The sequence below is a fragment of the Stenella coeruleoalba genome (assembly GCF_951394435.1).
Source record: "Stenella coeruleoalba genome assembly, chromosome: 5".
NCBI classification, from domain to species: domain Eukaryota; kingdom Metazoa; phylum Chordata; class Mammalia; order Artiodactyla; family Delphinidae; genus Stenella; species Stenella coeruleoalba.
The window spans coordinates 73,049,541-73,066,965 of NC_137150.1; the positions used below are offsets into that span (position 1 = coordinate 73,049,541).

At 39.6% G+C, this 17,425-nt stretch overlaps 2 protein-coding genes across 4 annotated transcripts in view; both read left to right on the plus strand.

The window, feature by feature from the left end:
• Positions 1-5,057, plus strand: part of LOC307186959 (dynein light chain Tctex-type protein 2B) — a 30,514-nt gene extending 25,457 nt beyond the window's left edge. For both annotated transcript variants that reach the window (XM_079922641.1, XM_079922640.1), the window contains 2 exons: positions 1,443-1,506; positions 4,564-5,057. In XM_079922641.1, the coding sequence (XP_079778767.1) occupies positions 1,443-1,506; positions 4,564-4,611 (112 nt within the window). In that variant the 3' untranslated portion in view covers positions 4,612-5,057. The remainder of the gene's footprint in view (positions 1-1,442; positions 1,507-4,563) is intronic.
• A 2,194-nt stretch (positions 5,058-7,251) lies between these two features.
• Positions 7,252-17,425, plus strand: part of PCYT1A (phosphate cytidylyltransferase 1A, choline) — a 45,139-nt gene continuing 34,965 nt past the window's right edge. The window contains exon 1 of one of the 2 annotated variants that reach the window (XM_079922385.1): positions 7,252-7,365. The gene's annotated coding sequence lies outside the window, so the exon portion shown is untranslated. Of the gene's footprint in view, positions 7,377-17,425 lie in introns of both variants that reach the window. The other variant, XM_079922386.1, reaches the window with a different exon arrangement.

Genomic DNA, 17,425 nt, shown 5'->3' on the forward strand with positions numbered 1-17,425 from the left:
GCATCTTGGACTTGAAGGCTTGATCTAGATAGACATTATAATCCCTTTTAATCCTAATAGTCTATAAATCAGCACCAGCAATACATTATCTTATTCTTTTGGTGTGTATTAATTTTTTTTCACCTATTTAAGCTGAGAATTGTTTGAGGACAAAGCGGATTTTATTCTTTCTGGACAAACGGTACTTGCTAAATAAATACTTGTTGACTGATCAGTTAAGTAGATTAATTTTATTTCATACTGTTACAGTTTGGAAATAGGTGGAACTTTTTTGATTTAAAAATGTGTGAAATATTAGGCTGGGGGGAGCTCTTCTATGTAAAACTGAAAAAAAAGTCTTTTAAAATTAAACCAATATAGCATGGTGTATATATAACTTTCTCTACAGACTTGAGGCTGAACCACCTAGATTCAAAGCCAAGCTTTGTCACTTACTACATAAATGACCTTGGACAAGTTTACTTAATTTCTCTGACTCTCAGTTTCCATGATTATTAAATGGATATAATAATAATGCCTTTCTCATAGGATTGAGTTAATACATGTAAAGCTCTTAGACCAGTGGGGCACAAAGTAAGTGCTCAATAAATGTTAATGATGAATCATATACATACATTTAATTTAAAAAAATTTAAAATTACTTTTTAAACTTAACATTTTATTGTGAACATCTTTTCATGTTCTTAAAGTTTCTTTTTTGTAAAAAATACCTTTAATGGCTGCATAGAATTTCATTGCTAAGAAATACCTTAATTTTGTTTACCAATCCAATACTTCTGGGTATTTAAGTTGTTTCCACTTTTAAATAGGCTTTTATTTTTACTGACATTTTTTCTTATCCAAGAACTGGGGAGAGGAGAATGGCTAATTTTACAACTTAGAGGTCGTATAGCATCCTCTAGAGATAATACTGGATTTAGAATTAGTTAGAAGATTGAATTCTAGTTCAGAGTTTGCCCCTTTGTTTTCTGTGACTCTCTAAAACGATCAGGTTGGGCTAAATAATTTGTTGGATCCTTTCTAGACCTACCTTCTCATATTATTGTGCAGGAATTGAGCCCATTTTAGCCATAAGTCTTAGGTATTATTTCCTCTAAAAGTCATACATAGATATCTTACCTGAAATAATCTATAACAGAGCTTCCCACCCAGACTACCAGTGACTTAGGCCATCAGGCAGCCATCAGAGTCTGAGGCTGCTAGACCCCTGGGCTGGTCACCTCCAGCTGCAAGCAGCCTCATCTATGACTCTAGTCCCTTCTAGTTTACCCAGTATACTCTGCTGTACAAATATGATTTTCTGTATGTCATCTCATTCTGTGAAAAGGTTTGGAAGCACTGATGTATAAGAATGTATCAAGGAAAACTTTTGCTTGTGGCAGATATATATAGTTCAGATCCTTGTTATATTGTTGATAATACTCTATTCTTTGACTTTTTAGCATGGCTGCTCGCTGTTTCTGGGATGCTGACGCTGACAACTGTACTCATGATGTTTTCATGAATGTAAGCCTATTTGGAACCCTTTTTTTCCTTTCTCAAGGTCACGTGGGCATTCCAAATCAAATCACTTACTATTTGTTAAGATGTGAGGACACTTTATTTATTTATTTTTTTTGGCCGTGCTACACGGCATGTGGGATCTTAGTTCCCCAACCAGGGATTGAACCCGTGCCTCCTGCAGTGGACTGCCAGGGAAGTCCCTGAGGACACTTTAGTTTTAGACATTTGTCTGAGACTTCTTCTGGATAAGATGATTTTACTGTTCGTTTGTGTTATTAAAGCAGAAACATAGAGTGCTGCTTATAGGCAAGGATACTTTATGATGTAACTCTTCACAAGTTTGGATGTGGAAATCGTGTATTATTTATTTGGTGCTAATAGACATATAGCCGTTTGCTAAGCTGCAAAGAAATTTGGGTGGCAGGGATTCCATGAGCAAAGGTGATTTTTCTTTCAGTAATAAAATTAATTACTTTATCTTAAAGCTATTTCTCAAAACTAAACAAAAGAGGAATTTTTAAAAAGAGGTTTCATTTAAACATTGGTATGTTATTGACATGAATGTCATGTATTTTAATCATATGTTGTTATTTTATACTTGCTTCCAGAAATATTCCCACCTTCTATCCAAATGCTCCCAGGTTGTGAATTAGTAGAGTCAGAATTAAAGTACAGTAGAGTGGGAAAGAACTAGATTGGGTGAATTAGAAGAGAGGTTCCATTTCTAGCTCTGTAACTTTCTAATTAAATGACTTTAGGTAAGTCATTGAACTTTTCTGTGGTTGTATCAGTAACACTAGGAAGCTGTACTAGATTTTGCTAAAGACTGGCTGTGGCTGCCTAAGAATAATTTGAGGAACTTGTTTAAAATACAGATGCCAAGGCTCTGCTCAATAGATTCTGATCAAACAAGCCAGGGGTTGGATCAGTGACTCTGAATTTTTAAAAAACTTCTCCACATGATTATACTTACTGCCAGGTATGGAAGCTTCTTGTGTAGATGATCTTAAGGTACCTTTTGGCTCTAAAATTCTATGGTCCTACCAAAGTTTTATTTTATGCTCAACTGCCCTAGGGATCAAAGGCTGAACAGTGGGAAGTACTATGTAAATCTTCATTTATCAGCTTTCTAGGGGAAGGGTAAATAAAGCTCAGGTAGTGGTTTTTCCTGCTTTTTGGAGTTAAAACTGCATATTTCTGAGTCCTTATATAATACAGTTCATTCATTCAACAAATAATTCTGAGCTCCTATTATGTGCCAGCTTCTGTAGTGGCCTATATATATATTTTTTTAAATAAATTTATTTATATTTTTATTTATTTGTTGTATTTTTGGCTGCATTGGGTCTCCGTTGCTGTGCGCGGGCTTTCTCTAGTTGCGGTGAGAGGGGGCTACTCTTCGTTGCAGTGCGTGGGCCTCTCATTGCGGTGGCTTCTCTTGTTGCAGAGCACGGGCTCTAGGCATGCGGACTTCAGTAGTTGTGGCTGCTTTAAAGATTATCAGGATCAGGTTTTAGAATACAGGATTAGTTGGGGCGCTGTCTAAAAATAATTTTTGAAAACCTGGTCTAGGTTGCTGACTTAGTCTACTGTATCTTTAGTTCAGTTTGTTGAGTGTTTATTTAGGCTTAATTTTTTAGAACTTAAAGTACTTTATTTGGGAGAAGATCCCAGGAAAGCCCAATAGAATATGAGGAAATGAGAGAGGGGAGAGAAAAGCATATACTATTGAGCTGATAATTGCTGTGGATAACCAGGGCTCAGTCCTGATGGAGAACTCTGGGTGGCATTGTAAGAACAGTGCCAGTCAAAGTGGGGTCCACAGACCAGTGCCAGTCAATGAACTGTTTGTTATAGGTCTTCAATAAGATAAGTACATAAATTATGTGTAAGGGTTTAGAAACGCTCATGGAATTTGACAAAGTAATTTTATGTTCATTGAATCTAATAAGTTTTGGTTATACTTGTATGTTTCTTTTTTCATTTCATTTTCTTAGTTATTAATTTCTATTGTACTTTATGAAAGTATCAGTTCATAAGGGATTGGCAATTAAAACAAACAAAAAAATAGGTCCCTCACCACAGATAGCACTGTTTGAGAACACAGCTTACAGTAATCCCTTCCAAGAAGCCAGGGAACTGGGTTAACCACGGAATTTGCTTTTGGTTAATAATCGGGTACTTGAACTCATATTTTCTCCCATCATTGCCAGGCTGGAGGTGAGGCTGGTGAGTTAGGAGTTGCTGAGGCAGGTGGAACTCCTGTAATAAGTACCTAAAAAGTGTTTTAACAAATTTAACTAGGATCTGGAGTACATTTTGAGATTCTGAGATAAAAGATGGACAAATGGGGGCTTCCCTGGTGGTGCACTGGTTGAGAGTCCGCCTGCCGATGCAGGGGACACAGGTTCATGCCCCGGTCTGGGAAGATCATACATGCCACAGAGCGGCTGGGCCCATGAGCCATGGCTGCTGAGCCTGCGCGTCCAGAGCCTGTGCTCCGCAATGGGAGAGGCCACAACAGTGAGAGGCCCGCGTACCACAAAAAAAAAAAAAAAAAAAGATGGACAAATGAATTTTATCAATTAAGAACAAACAACCAGATATCATTTGTCCTTATCCAGAATTTATGACAAGGTGCTGTATTTTCATTATTTGTGAAACTATAATATCCTTGGGTTGGGTAATGCATTTACTCCAAGAAACTCAAAGCATTTTAATTATATTATTTCTTTGATAAATCAGGAAAAACAGGAATACTTGTTTTATGAATAAACGTCACATAAAGTACATTAGTTTGCATTTTATTTCTTCATTCAAAAAATATAATTCTTTACTCATCCTACCCTTTAGCAAGCAATTTTGTAGCTACCCCGAGGCACGCAAATTTATAATTTTACTCTGGAAAACCTGTTTCTTAAAGAAGGGAAAGAGTCTTCATGATTGAAAATTGGCAAAGATCTGAGATGTTAATTTCACGTCCCTGCTGCCTTTAGTCCTTCATTAGTACTAACATTCTGGATTTGTTTGTTTGTTTTCTGTTTTGTTTGTTTTTTTTAGGACAGTTTATTCTGTGTTGTAGCGGCATTTGGCTGTTTCTACTATTGAATCTTTGAAAGCTGGAAAAAGATATGACCATGAAGAAATATGAAGTTTTTTATATTGTTAAATATCTTGACAAAATAAAGTTGGCAGTTTGGCAACGGAGTCTGTTGAGTTTTAGGCCTTATAGTTTAATGTTTTGATTTCTTTATAACATGTTATTACATTTGGAAGGTAGAGAAAAAAGTAGGGAAAATTCATAATTCAATTGTTCAAACATAACCAGTGGTGTTTTTTTTTTTTTTTGCAGGGTTAAAAAAATCATGTATACAATTTTGTAACCTGATTTTTCACTTCTCATAATGTCATATGCAATTTTTTTGCCATTTTATTTGATCGCAGTTTTCACTAGCATACTTTAATAGTTGTACTTATTCCATTAGGTTATACACCATTGGTTATTTTTGCCATGTCCTTATCGAGGGACTGATTATTTCTAATTTTTCACTATTATAAATAACACTGAGATCAGTTTATTTGTGCATAAAGTTTTTTATCCTACATTTTTTTGGAAATGAGGAATATCAAATAATATATTATTAATCAAACATAACTACAGTGAATTCCCATATAGGAAATATTAATATCACCTTACAGCAATTATAGGAAAAGAACTTACGGAAATTGGAAAACTCCAGTTTCTTAAAGACAGTTTTGTCAAAAAAGGTTGGAGTTTACTCTCCACATGTCAAGATGCTCCTTAGGTCAATATGCAGTGTCCTAAGATCCTCTCAGATGGTTTCAACCTAATCATTGCCAAGACGCCATCATGGACAGAGTTGTCTGTAGGCCATCAAGCTGGTGAGGTTCTGGGTAGGACAGGCTCTTGCAGGTACAGTGCATACACATACACGTGGAGTTCAGGTAGGACACCAACTGCTCCATCAACTACAACGTGAAAGGCCCTGTATGGAGGGCGATGTGATCATACTGTTGGAATCAGAGCAAGAGGCTCAGAGACTATGTTGATCCTGCTGAGCCCTGGATGTCTGGGTCAAGCACTTAGCCCATGTTTAGGATCAAACTTGTTTCAAGAAGCAGATCTGAATAACTCTGTATATCATTTTTCATAGTGAATTACTGGAAGCATTTCCTTTAAGATCAAGAAAAAGGGAAGGATGTCCTCTCTCACCACTTACACTCCATTTAGTGCTGACATGCAAAGTTCCAAACAGTCTCCTTTTTTTTGCTCTGAACGTGAATATCATTCCTGGAAATGCAAACTGGCATCCATCCGTTCACTGACCACACAGAGGAACTGATCTTTCTAAGCCACGGAGTCAAGTTTTGGAAACCTGCTAGTGCTGGAGGGTCTCCTGCAGAGGCAGGAGGTGGCTGTGGCTCACCGTGGGGACAAGGACACTGGGAGTAGAAGTTCTGGGAAGTACTCGTTGGCGTGAACCCTCCCGGAGTCTGCCATTAGCCCCACTGCTTTTCCTACATTTTGAATTACTGCTTTTATTTTTCACCCAGTGTTTTTGCTCAGCTCTTGCCACTCTACACTTTCCACAGCTTGTTAGTTTAATCATGTATTTGTTTTCTCCAGGGTTTGCCCAGTGTCAGGGTCTGAGAGTTTCCAGCCTGTATATGAAATTAGCTCTCCCTTAAGACTCTCGGAGATTATGTTGGTTACTATCCCAATTCCCACTATCTTTGTAGTAATTTTCCCCTTAGAGTCCCTGGTGTTTTCTCCAGCTAGCTGTCCTTATCTGCAGCACCTTAATCTATCTGCCCTATTCAAATAACTGTTTGAAACCGGAAAGGGAATGGTTACAATCCTTTTTTTCGCCTGGAGGCTCCTTAGCAGATGCTTAACATTACCCACCCTATTTCTTCTCAGCCATTTTCAAGTCAAGCATGTAAAAAGTTCTTTTACATACTTCTTCCATAACATTGGGTATTTACTTGCCTTACATCTATAGAATCAAAAGGGACCCCTCCAAAGTTTCATTCTAGCAAAGGAAAACGTTTCTCTTCACCAGACACCCTGCCATGTGATTTCCTACCAGTGGCCTCCCTTGAATCCGTTCCTGTTCAGCTAGCCCCCAGTTTATGCCTAGGGATCACCTTTTGTTGAGCCAACCTGGGTTAGAAATAACAGGAAGAGGGCTTTTCACAGGACTTGGTTGGAATTCTCTTTATATCACCAAGTAGGGAAAAGGTGGCTCTGTGTGAAGCAGCCGCAGACCATGGGGTGGAGGTAGGGGATGTCAAGGGTGGAAGGCGTCGCGGCCGTCTGCATTGTGAATGTGCTGGTACGAGTGCCTGGCACCACGCCAGGCGCTGGGGTAGAGTAGGAAGGACCAAGACTGACAGGTCCTCCTGGAAGGGACCGAGCCCGGAGCTGGGCAAAAGGGGAGCCATCGCGTTAACGCTTCTTGAAGGACTGACAGTGAGCACGAGTGACAAGTCACAGCGTGTCTCATTACAAGATACATCCGTATCTCCACCGCATATTCTACTTTCGCATGGAGACTGACCCTTTGCCATGTTGTCTTCTGTCTCTGGGGATTTTGGTTCAGTCACTCCGTCCCCGGGGCCTCTATGGAGGCGGAACTACTGTGTCAGGGGTCGTGGTTTTCAGGGAGAAGTCGTGGTCGGAGTGACAAGAGGGCGGGCAGTAGGCGGGACTTCCGGCCCACGGTTCCGTCAGCTGCCTTTCCCGGGCGTCTCCCCGCAACCCCCTCAACTTCCCTTGTCCGTGACGCGGCGCCCAGGAGAAATTCGACGGGACAGGGACCGGGGGAGCGTGAGCTGCAGGTGAGGACTCGGTGTGTGCCTATCCTTGCGGCTCTATTTGAGAGGAGAAACTGTGGCGCTGGGACCGCGGGGAGACTGACTGAAAGAAGAGTGGGTCAGTGACAGAGAAGGGAGTGTGAGGCTGGGGCTGCAAGGCTACTGTGACCCAGGGGCACTGACAACGAGGGGACTGTGACTGAGACGCAGCTGCTCGCGAGGGGTCTGCGACCCGCAGCAGTGAATGCTGAGGGACTCTGACCTCGGAGAACACGAGGCAGAGGCTGCGAGGGGACTATGACCGAGGAAGTATGAAGCAGTGACAGCAGGGAACTGTGACCAAGGACGAACGAATCGGAGGAGACCGATCGATGGATAGTAACTGTGACGGGACTCTGACCTAAGGGAACATGAAGCGGCGGCTGCAGGGGGATTCCTACCAACGAGCAGTAACTTTGAGGGGCTGAGTTGGAGAAGAGTGTGTGATCAGTGACTGGACAGGGTACTGTAGCATGGTGTTTGGGTACGGGGTGTGGTGACTGGGTGGAGAAGGTCTTAGTGGGAAACACTGGTTTGGGACTTATCAGACAGACCCGAGTTTAATTTTATGGACAACCTTCTTGTGGCTGGGAGGCTCACCTCACCACTGAGCTACAGTTTCTTCCTCCGTGAATGGGAAGTTTGGGCTAGATTAATGTTTCCTAAACTGTGGCTTCCATCCTGTGATTGGGTTGTGAAGTCTATTTAGTGGATGGAACCTGAAATTAAAAAAAAAAAAATAGACTAGAAATTTTCAGTGTGTTCGCAGAGTAAGAATATTATTTCATGAAACGTGTTTCAGTTATGTGTGTGTGAGATTATGATGTAAAATGGATTTCGTGTGTCTTAAAATGTAGTAAAAAAAAGTTGGAAAAACATTGGACCAGATTATTTCTGAGTTTTCTTTCTGGTCTAAAATGCAACGATTCTACGATTAGGGGACTGTTTGGAAGTACAAAGATGCAATTAGGAAGACTGAATCAGGGGCTGGGGCACAGGCTTTATCAGATTGACTTAACTGGAGAAGGCTTCCCAAATAGAATCGAAGTGACCAGTTGTGACTGGGAACTGAAACTCAGGTTCTCAGTTGGGAGAACCAACAGGTATATATTGAAATAGGGACAGTGGTATTTATAAAGGCAGTGAGGATATAGGGGTTTGTGATAGGAAAAACTACTAGGAATAGACATTGAGGAAGCGTGGAAGCTTTGAGGAGGGTAGGAACAAAGCTTAGAAAGGGAACTGAAGATAGAGACAGAAAAGATTCTGCCAAGAAATAAAGTGGGAGTAGGGAGATACAACCTTCAGGGTCCTTTTCAATCTTGATATTTAGTGATTCTGCAAGTACAGAGAATTGCTAGTAAAAAGAAACTAGTTGAGAATGGAATTTGGTGCAGGAATCAGTGGTGAACAGATGATTATCTTGGAGAAGACAGGATGATCTGGGAAGGTCAACAATTTTGACTAGAATGCCACAGCGGAGAAGCTTTACTGTTTTTAGCTATCCAGTTCAATGATTTGTGCACTGGAGGCCAAGGTTGGCATACTGGGAATGTTACCATGCTGTGGATAATTCAAATGATGTTTTAGCTCTGGTTTTATTTCCTACCGATTCCCTTTCATGAGGGCTGTTAGTGATGCAGATGAAATGAACTAAAGTGAGTTTCACTACTTCCTCCTCTTTTACAGCCCTTTGTAGAAGGTGCTACTTACTGTGTCACCCAGTGTTTTAAAAAATATATCTAATAGAAGAAGCTTGAGGCAATTTCAACTTACCAGACACTGTATTTATCTGATAACCTAATAGTCACCCCACCCTCTACACACGCATACATTTTGTGATAGGGGAAGAGAGTTCAGAAAGATTCTTGAATGGGAATGAGTTGGGAATAGTGAGGGATAGCCTTTGTTTAGCTAAAAAATTGCTTTTTCTAGAACATTAGATGTTTACTTGGCTTACATTCAACATAACTAAAAGGAACTACTCAAGAATTTGTTCCTAGAACAGAATATAATGCTTAAAGGTAACTCACCACAGAAGGGAAGACATTTAGACTTGGGGACTGCAGCACTGCCTCTGGGGTCATTTGTGTCTGCTGAATGAGATGATTCTTTCTGACTTACCCTGCTTTGCAAACTTCCTTTGAAAACCAGTATAATGGCCTGATTGATAACGAATGAACTTTTATTCCTTCCTCAGCCTATGATTTCTTCTCCCATAAACAGGTGAGGTTTTATTTTTCTTGGGGAATCTCCTCTTTGGATATGTGATCCCTTAAGGAGAATGATCTAGTCAGATAGAGCCTTGGATTCAGAAGTCCCTGGTTACTTTATCTGATGTTAACACTGACTTACTCTGTGTCTCTGGGAAGAATTATTGCTTTCTCTTGCTTTAGATTTTCTATGGCAGAGATAACTGTTCTTCTGGTTAAATGGCCCTTTAAGAATCTGAAATATATGCATACTCACCAAATTTAGTGTACAATCTCATGGAGTTTGTAAACCACCTGACCTCATTCATGACTTTCCTGTGGGAGCTGAATAACCTCTTCATGTTATAAACTCTCATGAGGATTAATTTATGAAATATTCATAGAAAAAGCAAGCATAATAATTTGCTATTATTTTTAATGATGGTTAAGGACAGAATATCTAGTTATAATTGTAATTTTCTTATGCTTTTCTTTCCAAGTATTTGTGTAACTCTCATCTGAAACCAGATCTTCTGGCTTTTCTACTAATAGAGGTAATTCCTCCTACTGAATCAAACAGAAATAGGTCTGTCTTACACTAACGTTTGTGTTACCCTAAAATAGATTGGAAAGAATAAATTTTTCTAAAAGTCATGATTTGGGGGGAATTTTTTCTGTTAGAGAAACCCTGAAATCAGAGTACTTCCCAATCATCACTGAACTGTGAGAGTTCCTTTTTACTCAACATTGTGGCTGCTTCTACATCTTTTACCTATGTTATCAGTACATAAGTCACATTAGAAAACAATAGGCAGAAATAGAGACACAGATGTAGAGAACAAACGTATGGACTTCCACCAAGGGGGGTAAAGGGGGGGCTGGGATGAATTGGGAGATTGGGATTGACATATATATATACACTAATATGTATAAAATAGGTAACTAATGAGAACCTGCTGTATAGCACAGGGAGCTCTACTTCACTTCTCTGTACAGTAGAAACTAACACAGCATTGTAAAACAGCTATACCCCAATTAAAAGACAAAAAAAGAAAGAAAAAAGAAAACAATAGGAAGGAGAGTGTAAGAGCAGGGCTCAGCCCTCCTGCTTATATACCCAGAGGGTAACTTCTAGCACTTTCTCTTTCCTAAGCATAAACCTTTCTGTTTCTAGTCCTGAAGTTCCCTTTTCACAATATTCCTGTCAAATGGGTACCTGGACACGTGTATGAAGTATGATTTGTTTTGTCAATTGTTTATGAATGATTTGTGGCAAAATTTAAATTCTAACTCCCTTCCTCTATAATTCAGTCAGTAAATTTAGGGAATATACATTTTTACATACGTTATTTTGCAGTATATGCCAGGGCACCATTCCAGAAGAAAAAAAAAAGAGTGAGTCTCTAGTATATATTTGGCACTGTGTTTGGTTCGTTTACATACATTATTTCATTAATATAAATAATTGTATTGACTGTGTTTTACTGTTTGCAAACCAGATTAGTAGATAGATATATAGCAGGGTTGTGTTTTGGTTTTTTGTTTGTTTGTTGTCTTTTTTCTCCCTCTGTTTTGGTAACTCTCTTGTTGAAAGTTACGTTAGTTTGAAGTTTTCTATGTTTGGACTAGAATGATTGGCAGCGGAACCCATGGATCTGCTAGGCTGTTATATATCACATTCACAACTATTTGCAAACCAGTTTGAAGTGAGGGCTGCTAAAAATAATGACTTATAGGGCTTCCTTGGTGGCACAGTGGTTGGGAGTCCGCCTGCCGATGCAGGGGACACGGGTTTGTGCCCCGTTTCTGGAAGATCCCACATGCCGCAGAGCAGCTGGGCCCATGAGCCTGCGTGTCCGGAGCCTGTGCTCCGCAGCAGGAGAGGCCACAACAGTGAGAGGCCTGCGTACCGCTAAAAAAAAAAAAAAAAAAAAAAAAAGACTTATAGTCTTTGCTTTATATTAGAGAACAAAATGAGTGTATGGCACTTAACAGAAAACGGTAGTTTTTTTATCTACGTAGAATTACCTCAGATGTGATTTACGTTTATTTGTTTATTTTTTGGCCCCTAGGTCTTAATCTTTTTTGTGCCGTGGACCTCTTTGTCAGTATGGTGAAACCTTGTTGACTCCTTTTTTGGGATAATGTTTTTATTGCAAAAAAATACATAGAATTATAAAGGAAACAAATTGTGTTGAAATATAGTTATAAAAATATTTTTAAAATGTGTGATATAGCACATGTAGTTTTTATTAACATAGTAAATAAAGTTTACTGTCTATCAGTGGGTCTAATAGCTATGATAATTTTTGAATGATCGTGTGTTTAAACAGTATTTCAAGATATTTGTAATGAGTGTGATATTATATGAAAATATCTATGATTTCTATTGGTGACAAAGTCTGTTCTACTAAGTGTACTATTACTATTGTGGCTTATGTTCATAATTGAAGGAATGCTGAATTTGCCAGAGGCTAGTGAAAATAAAGATATAATTTTTTTGATCCAAATCCAAGACTCCCTGAATCTGTCGTAGACCCTGCCTTAGAGATATAAGTTCCATAACCCACTCTAGGAAGAGCAAAATCTAAACACAGGGTTTACTCACTGATTCTTCTAGTAGAATAGTGGCAGAGCAAAATCATTCAACTGTAAGAGATATTACAAGTGTCCCTTGTGGTTTTTAGGATAATCTCTTTCCTGAAATATCCTACTGTGTGGTCAGGCCCAAGAAGAAACTTTATTTTGGTCCAGGACTAACCCAGGGTCTGGCACAGAGTAGGTGCCCACTCAGTGTTTGTTGAATAAGGGTTTCTCTGGAGAAATTAGAGGGAAGAGATCAAGTTCAGAGCTAAGATCTTAGATGTGGCAATTTACAGGTCCCAAATATTGAGGAATAACATTGAGCTCTGATTTAAAACTAATCATCTGTGCAGATCATGTTGTGAAAACACTTTTACATTTAGAACTTCCCAAATCAGGCATTCTTTTGAGTTATTCTATACAGTGTGGTGATATATACAGGTTAGTGACATAAACTGTAGAAATCCTGTATCAGAAAGTTATGGTACAGTTTCTTGAAATAATTCTATTCCTAGCTCTGTCCTCCACTTTAGAACTGTTTGCATAATCTAGGCAGAATTCACTACCAAATTATTGATAAAACTGATCCTGTTTTCATCTAGAATAGAGTTGGCAAACTTTTTAGGTAAAGGGCCAGATAGTAAATATTCAGCTTTGCAGGTCATACAGTCTCTGTTGCAACTACTCAACTCTGCAGTTGTAGCACAAAAGTGTCCATAGACCACTTTTCATTCATTCATCAGTGAATGAGCGTGGCTGTGTTCCAGTAAAACCTTAATTACAAAAACAGGCAGTGGGCCATATTTGGCTTGTGAGCTGCTCTAGGAGTTCTGCTGGTTCTTGAATCCAGTCCCTCCTCCCCACTATGGGTTAGACATATCCTCCCTCAAGCTTCAAAGGTCTTTACAAGGGGTGATGTGACTGCACTGTTATCTGTGGGAAGGCCTGATTGTACAGCAGATGACATGATTAATGCCAACAGTATTTGATTCACTTTAACCTAGGAGTTCACAGAGCTTGCCTCTTAGAGCACTACTTTATTAAGCTCCACAAAGGTAGAAGCCGATAAAGATCCCAAGTACAAAGTATGCTTGCTTACTCAGCTTTGGAACTGGACATTGGTATGCCAGTAGAAAATTACTGAGCGTAGGGTTTTACTGAGGAAGATAATTGTAGGCCCAGAGACAGGGGAAGCAGGAATAGAATGCAAAGGAAAAATTCATGTTTCCTCTTTTCACAGATAGTTCCCTGTAGTAATCAGTCAAATTTGAATTAGTTTTAAGAGTATACATTATTGCAACTTCTACTATTTAGGTTGTTGCATAGCTTAGGAAGCAGAGTCCACCTCCTCTTTCACCCTGGGGTGCTTACTAAATCTACTGACAATAAGGAAGTAGAATAGAGAGGATTGGGTGGGAGTTTCTAAAACTGCACTTGTTGGAGACCTTCATCTTTAAAACAGAAGCATATGCATACCAGCGCCCAGATTTTGTCTCCTTCAAGATATTCACGTTGGAAAGACACTTGATTAGATTTATCCTCAGTATCTCCTCCCTGCCACCCCTCCCTGCTGACACACATTTCTACTTCTGTGTACTTCCTTAATAGCAAAGTTAATCCATCCAAGCAGGCATCTATTGGAACATTAAAGAACAAGGCAAGCAGTGTATGCTGGGAGGTTAGTCAGCAGAAATGGAGCCAGATTTTGTGAATCTGGGTAAAAATCACAGGAACAGATACCACATTCCGTATCTTGAAAGCAATTTGGAGACATTAAGGCACTTAATAGGCAGGGTTGGGTTATGGTAGTGATGGTGGTGGTGTGGGTATTTATGTCCATATTTAGAATCTGTGCTTGAATGGAGAATTTGACTAAGATAAGGTGACTTATCTCGGGACTGAATATGTAGCAGTGTTGGAAAGATCAGGCCTTACAAGTGCTGCATTCTGGCTGCCAGCTCCCTTTTTCTCTTTTGTTATAGCTTCTTTTGACAGAAACTTTTGGGGAGGATAAACTGCTAAGGAAATAGGAAGTTTTGGCCCACCCTAATGGGCTCATAAGTGAGGCTGTGTATTCTATCTCCAACTGCTTTCATTTTGACTCATCCCAGCTTAATTAATGTGGGTGCTGTGGCTGGAAGCCAGGCTCCACCTGCAAATCATTGGGCAATTTCCTGCTCCCCAGCCCCATTTTGATCTTGTACTGTATTGGCTCTGAGGAGGTGTCATCTTTTCCCAACCCTATTACCCACTGGACAAACAGATATTAAGGCAGCCTGTGTTGGGGTGTGTGTGTGTGTGTGTTCCCTCTGGAATGTAGATATTTAAAGTCTTCTTTTCCAGCGTCATCACTCACTTTTACTTGACTAGTATTGGTTGGTTGCAAATGGGCAGTTATCATAAATGGAGAGTTGCGAAGTATTATTCCTCATTGTTGGAGGTATTCAGTGGTTACTGGGCAATTGTGAGTATTGTAAAGGTGGTGTGATTTTAGATCAAGCTAAGTCTCAGTGTAATGAACTAAAAAGCCAACATATATTTGCAACCCTCAGTATGCCCTCATCCTCCCACATACCTTTTCTCAGCAGCAAATTTGATGTGTCCTAGCAGACATCTATTGGAACTTTAGGGAAGCTGGGGGTAATTTTTTTCATCAGTTTAGGCACTAATTATTAAATTTTTATATATACTTTCATAGTGTATAAGGTAGTAGATGTGAGGAACATGGGGGTGGTCTAAGAGAGCCAGTGAAAAATGAAAAACTTGAGAGACCTATAAAGTCAAAGTTTAAAAATTAGTAATAGTTCTAGAGGAAAGGTGTGAGGGTTAATCTCTTTATAATTTCTGAATTCTTTTAGGGTCACTATTATGGAATGACTGTGATCTTGGTGTTTTCCATCTCCTAAGAAAGTGGAGAAGATATAGAAGTGTTTTGCATTATAAAACAAAAAGTATTAGATGTGTTTGTTCTAAATCCAGAGGATCTTAAAACTTCAGTTTAAGTCTGATGTGTAATGTTCAGTTTAAAATATAGTATAAGGGGCTTCCCTGGTGGCACAGTGGTTAAGAATCCGCCTGCCGATGCAGGGGATACGGGTTCGAGCCCTGGTCCGGGAAGACCCAACATGTCATGGAGCAGCTAAGCCCGAGCACCACAACTACTGAGCCTGCATGCCACAGCTACTGAAGCCCACACGCCTAGAGCCTGTGCTCCGCAACAAAGAGAAGCCACCGCAAAGAGAAGCCCGCGCACCGCGTCAAAGAGAAAGCCCACGCACAGCAACGAAGACCCAACACAGCCAATAAATAAATAAATAAATTTTAAAAAAGAGTATAGTATAAAATACAATATATGACACAAAAGTCGTCTTTGGAAAATAGAAGAGCTGTAAGCAGATAAGAAAAAATACTTTTGACAGGATGAGAGCTTTGTTTTGCCATCTTTGATACATTATAAATTGACAAGTACTTGACCTCTTTCCATCAAAACAAAATACTAACGTAAGTAGTGCTTTTCAAAATTTCAAAGGAGTTTTTCCACTTATTACATTTATTCAAATAGTTATTGAGCACCTACTTTGTGCTAGGGCTCATTGCCAAGTATTGAATGCATTAATTATGATTTTGTGGTTCTAAGTGATAAAAAACCAAGCCTAACTGAGCTTAAGCAAAAAGGGGGATGTATTGGTTGACACAATTAGGCAGTTCAGGATCTGGCTTCTCTCCATCATCAGCATTGCTTTCTCTGTGTGACTATTTTGAGAAAGACTCTCTTCCTGGTTATAGGATGACCACTAGATTGTTACAGGATGGTTCCTAGAGTCAGGTCTCCAGGCTTGAACTCACAAAGAAAGAAGTGATAATCTTTGTCCAAGAATTCCTATCTGGTGAGTCCTGAGATTCACTCTGATTGGACTATCTTAGGTCACCAATCACTGCCATTCCCACCTCCCTCCTCCCCCAGTCTGTGGCCTGAGAGAGTGATGTGCTGATTGGTTCAGGTTAGGCACGTGGCATCTGACGGTATGGCTAAGGGTGAAGATCACACAGACCGAATGATACTGAGTCTCCGAATGAAAATGGGCTCTACTCAGAGCAGGAGAATTGAACGGTGGAAAGAAGCAACATCAGGGAGTTTGTTTTCTAATCTCTCATTTGCACTCACTATAACTTAGAGTTAAGGTACTAGATGGAGCTAGATTTTTTTTTTTTTTTTTTTTTTTTGTCCAGGCTGAGAGGCTTGTGGGATCTTAGTTCCCCGACCAGGGATTGAACCCATGCCCCCTGCAGTGGAAGCGCGAGTCCTAACCACTGGACTGCCAGGGAATTCCCTGGGAGGAGCTAGAATGAAGTCCCCATTTATATGATATGATTCCTGGTCTATTGCACCCTCTACTCTTCTACTCTGGCCCAAACCAAAATAAGCCCCTTGGAATTCCTAAGTGGTCTGTCAGCGATATGCCCAGTGAGAAGGAGCCCAGTCTTTGTGAAAGAAGAAATTAAAATCCTGTTTGGCACAGTGTAGTGCATGACCAGAGTGCAGTAAGTGGTTTTGTTTAAATTCATGTATGACCATTTTATATACTAGGCAGCACATAATAAGTAAATAAATACTAGGCAGTGTTGTTGTTAAGTACACAGATCCTAGAGCCAGAATGCCTTGGTTCAAATCCTGGTTTTGCCCTGTCCTACGTGTGTGACCTCAGTCAAGTCATTTAACCCAGCTGTGCCTTGGTTTCCTCATCTGCAAAATAGAGCAAATAATATTATCTATCGCATAAGACTGTTGTGAGAATTAAGTTATTTAATATATGCAAAAGGTTTATAACTTTCTGGCACAAAGGAAGTACTCTGTAAGTGTTAGCTATAATTTTTATCATCACTATTATCATAATCTTTGGGACTGTGATAGAGAAATGTGGATTATGTGATAGTACAATGAAATGGGTTTACATCTGATTGAATACCTTAATCATTAAGAATTCTAAATATATTTTTCTATCCTGTTTTCTAAAGATAAACTCTCCTGTGTTTTATATTGTACTAACCTAGAGTATTAAGAGTGGATCTCAATGAGGAGAGAGGGGTCCAGTGGTATGTCACATTGGTGTATGGTGGCATATATCTATCCTGATCAATACTTTCAGCACTAACATGGATGGAAACATAAAAAACATGCTTTTCAAGTTTATAGGTTACATAACATTGTGAATGCTAGTATGATAGATGGCAGTCATGATTTGAAATTATTTTAAGATGAGAACAAACAA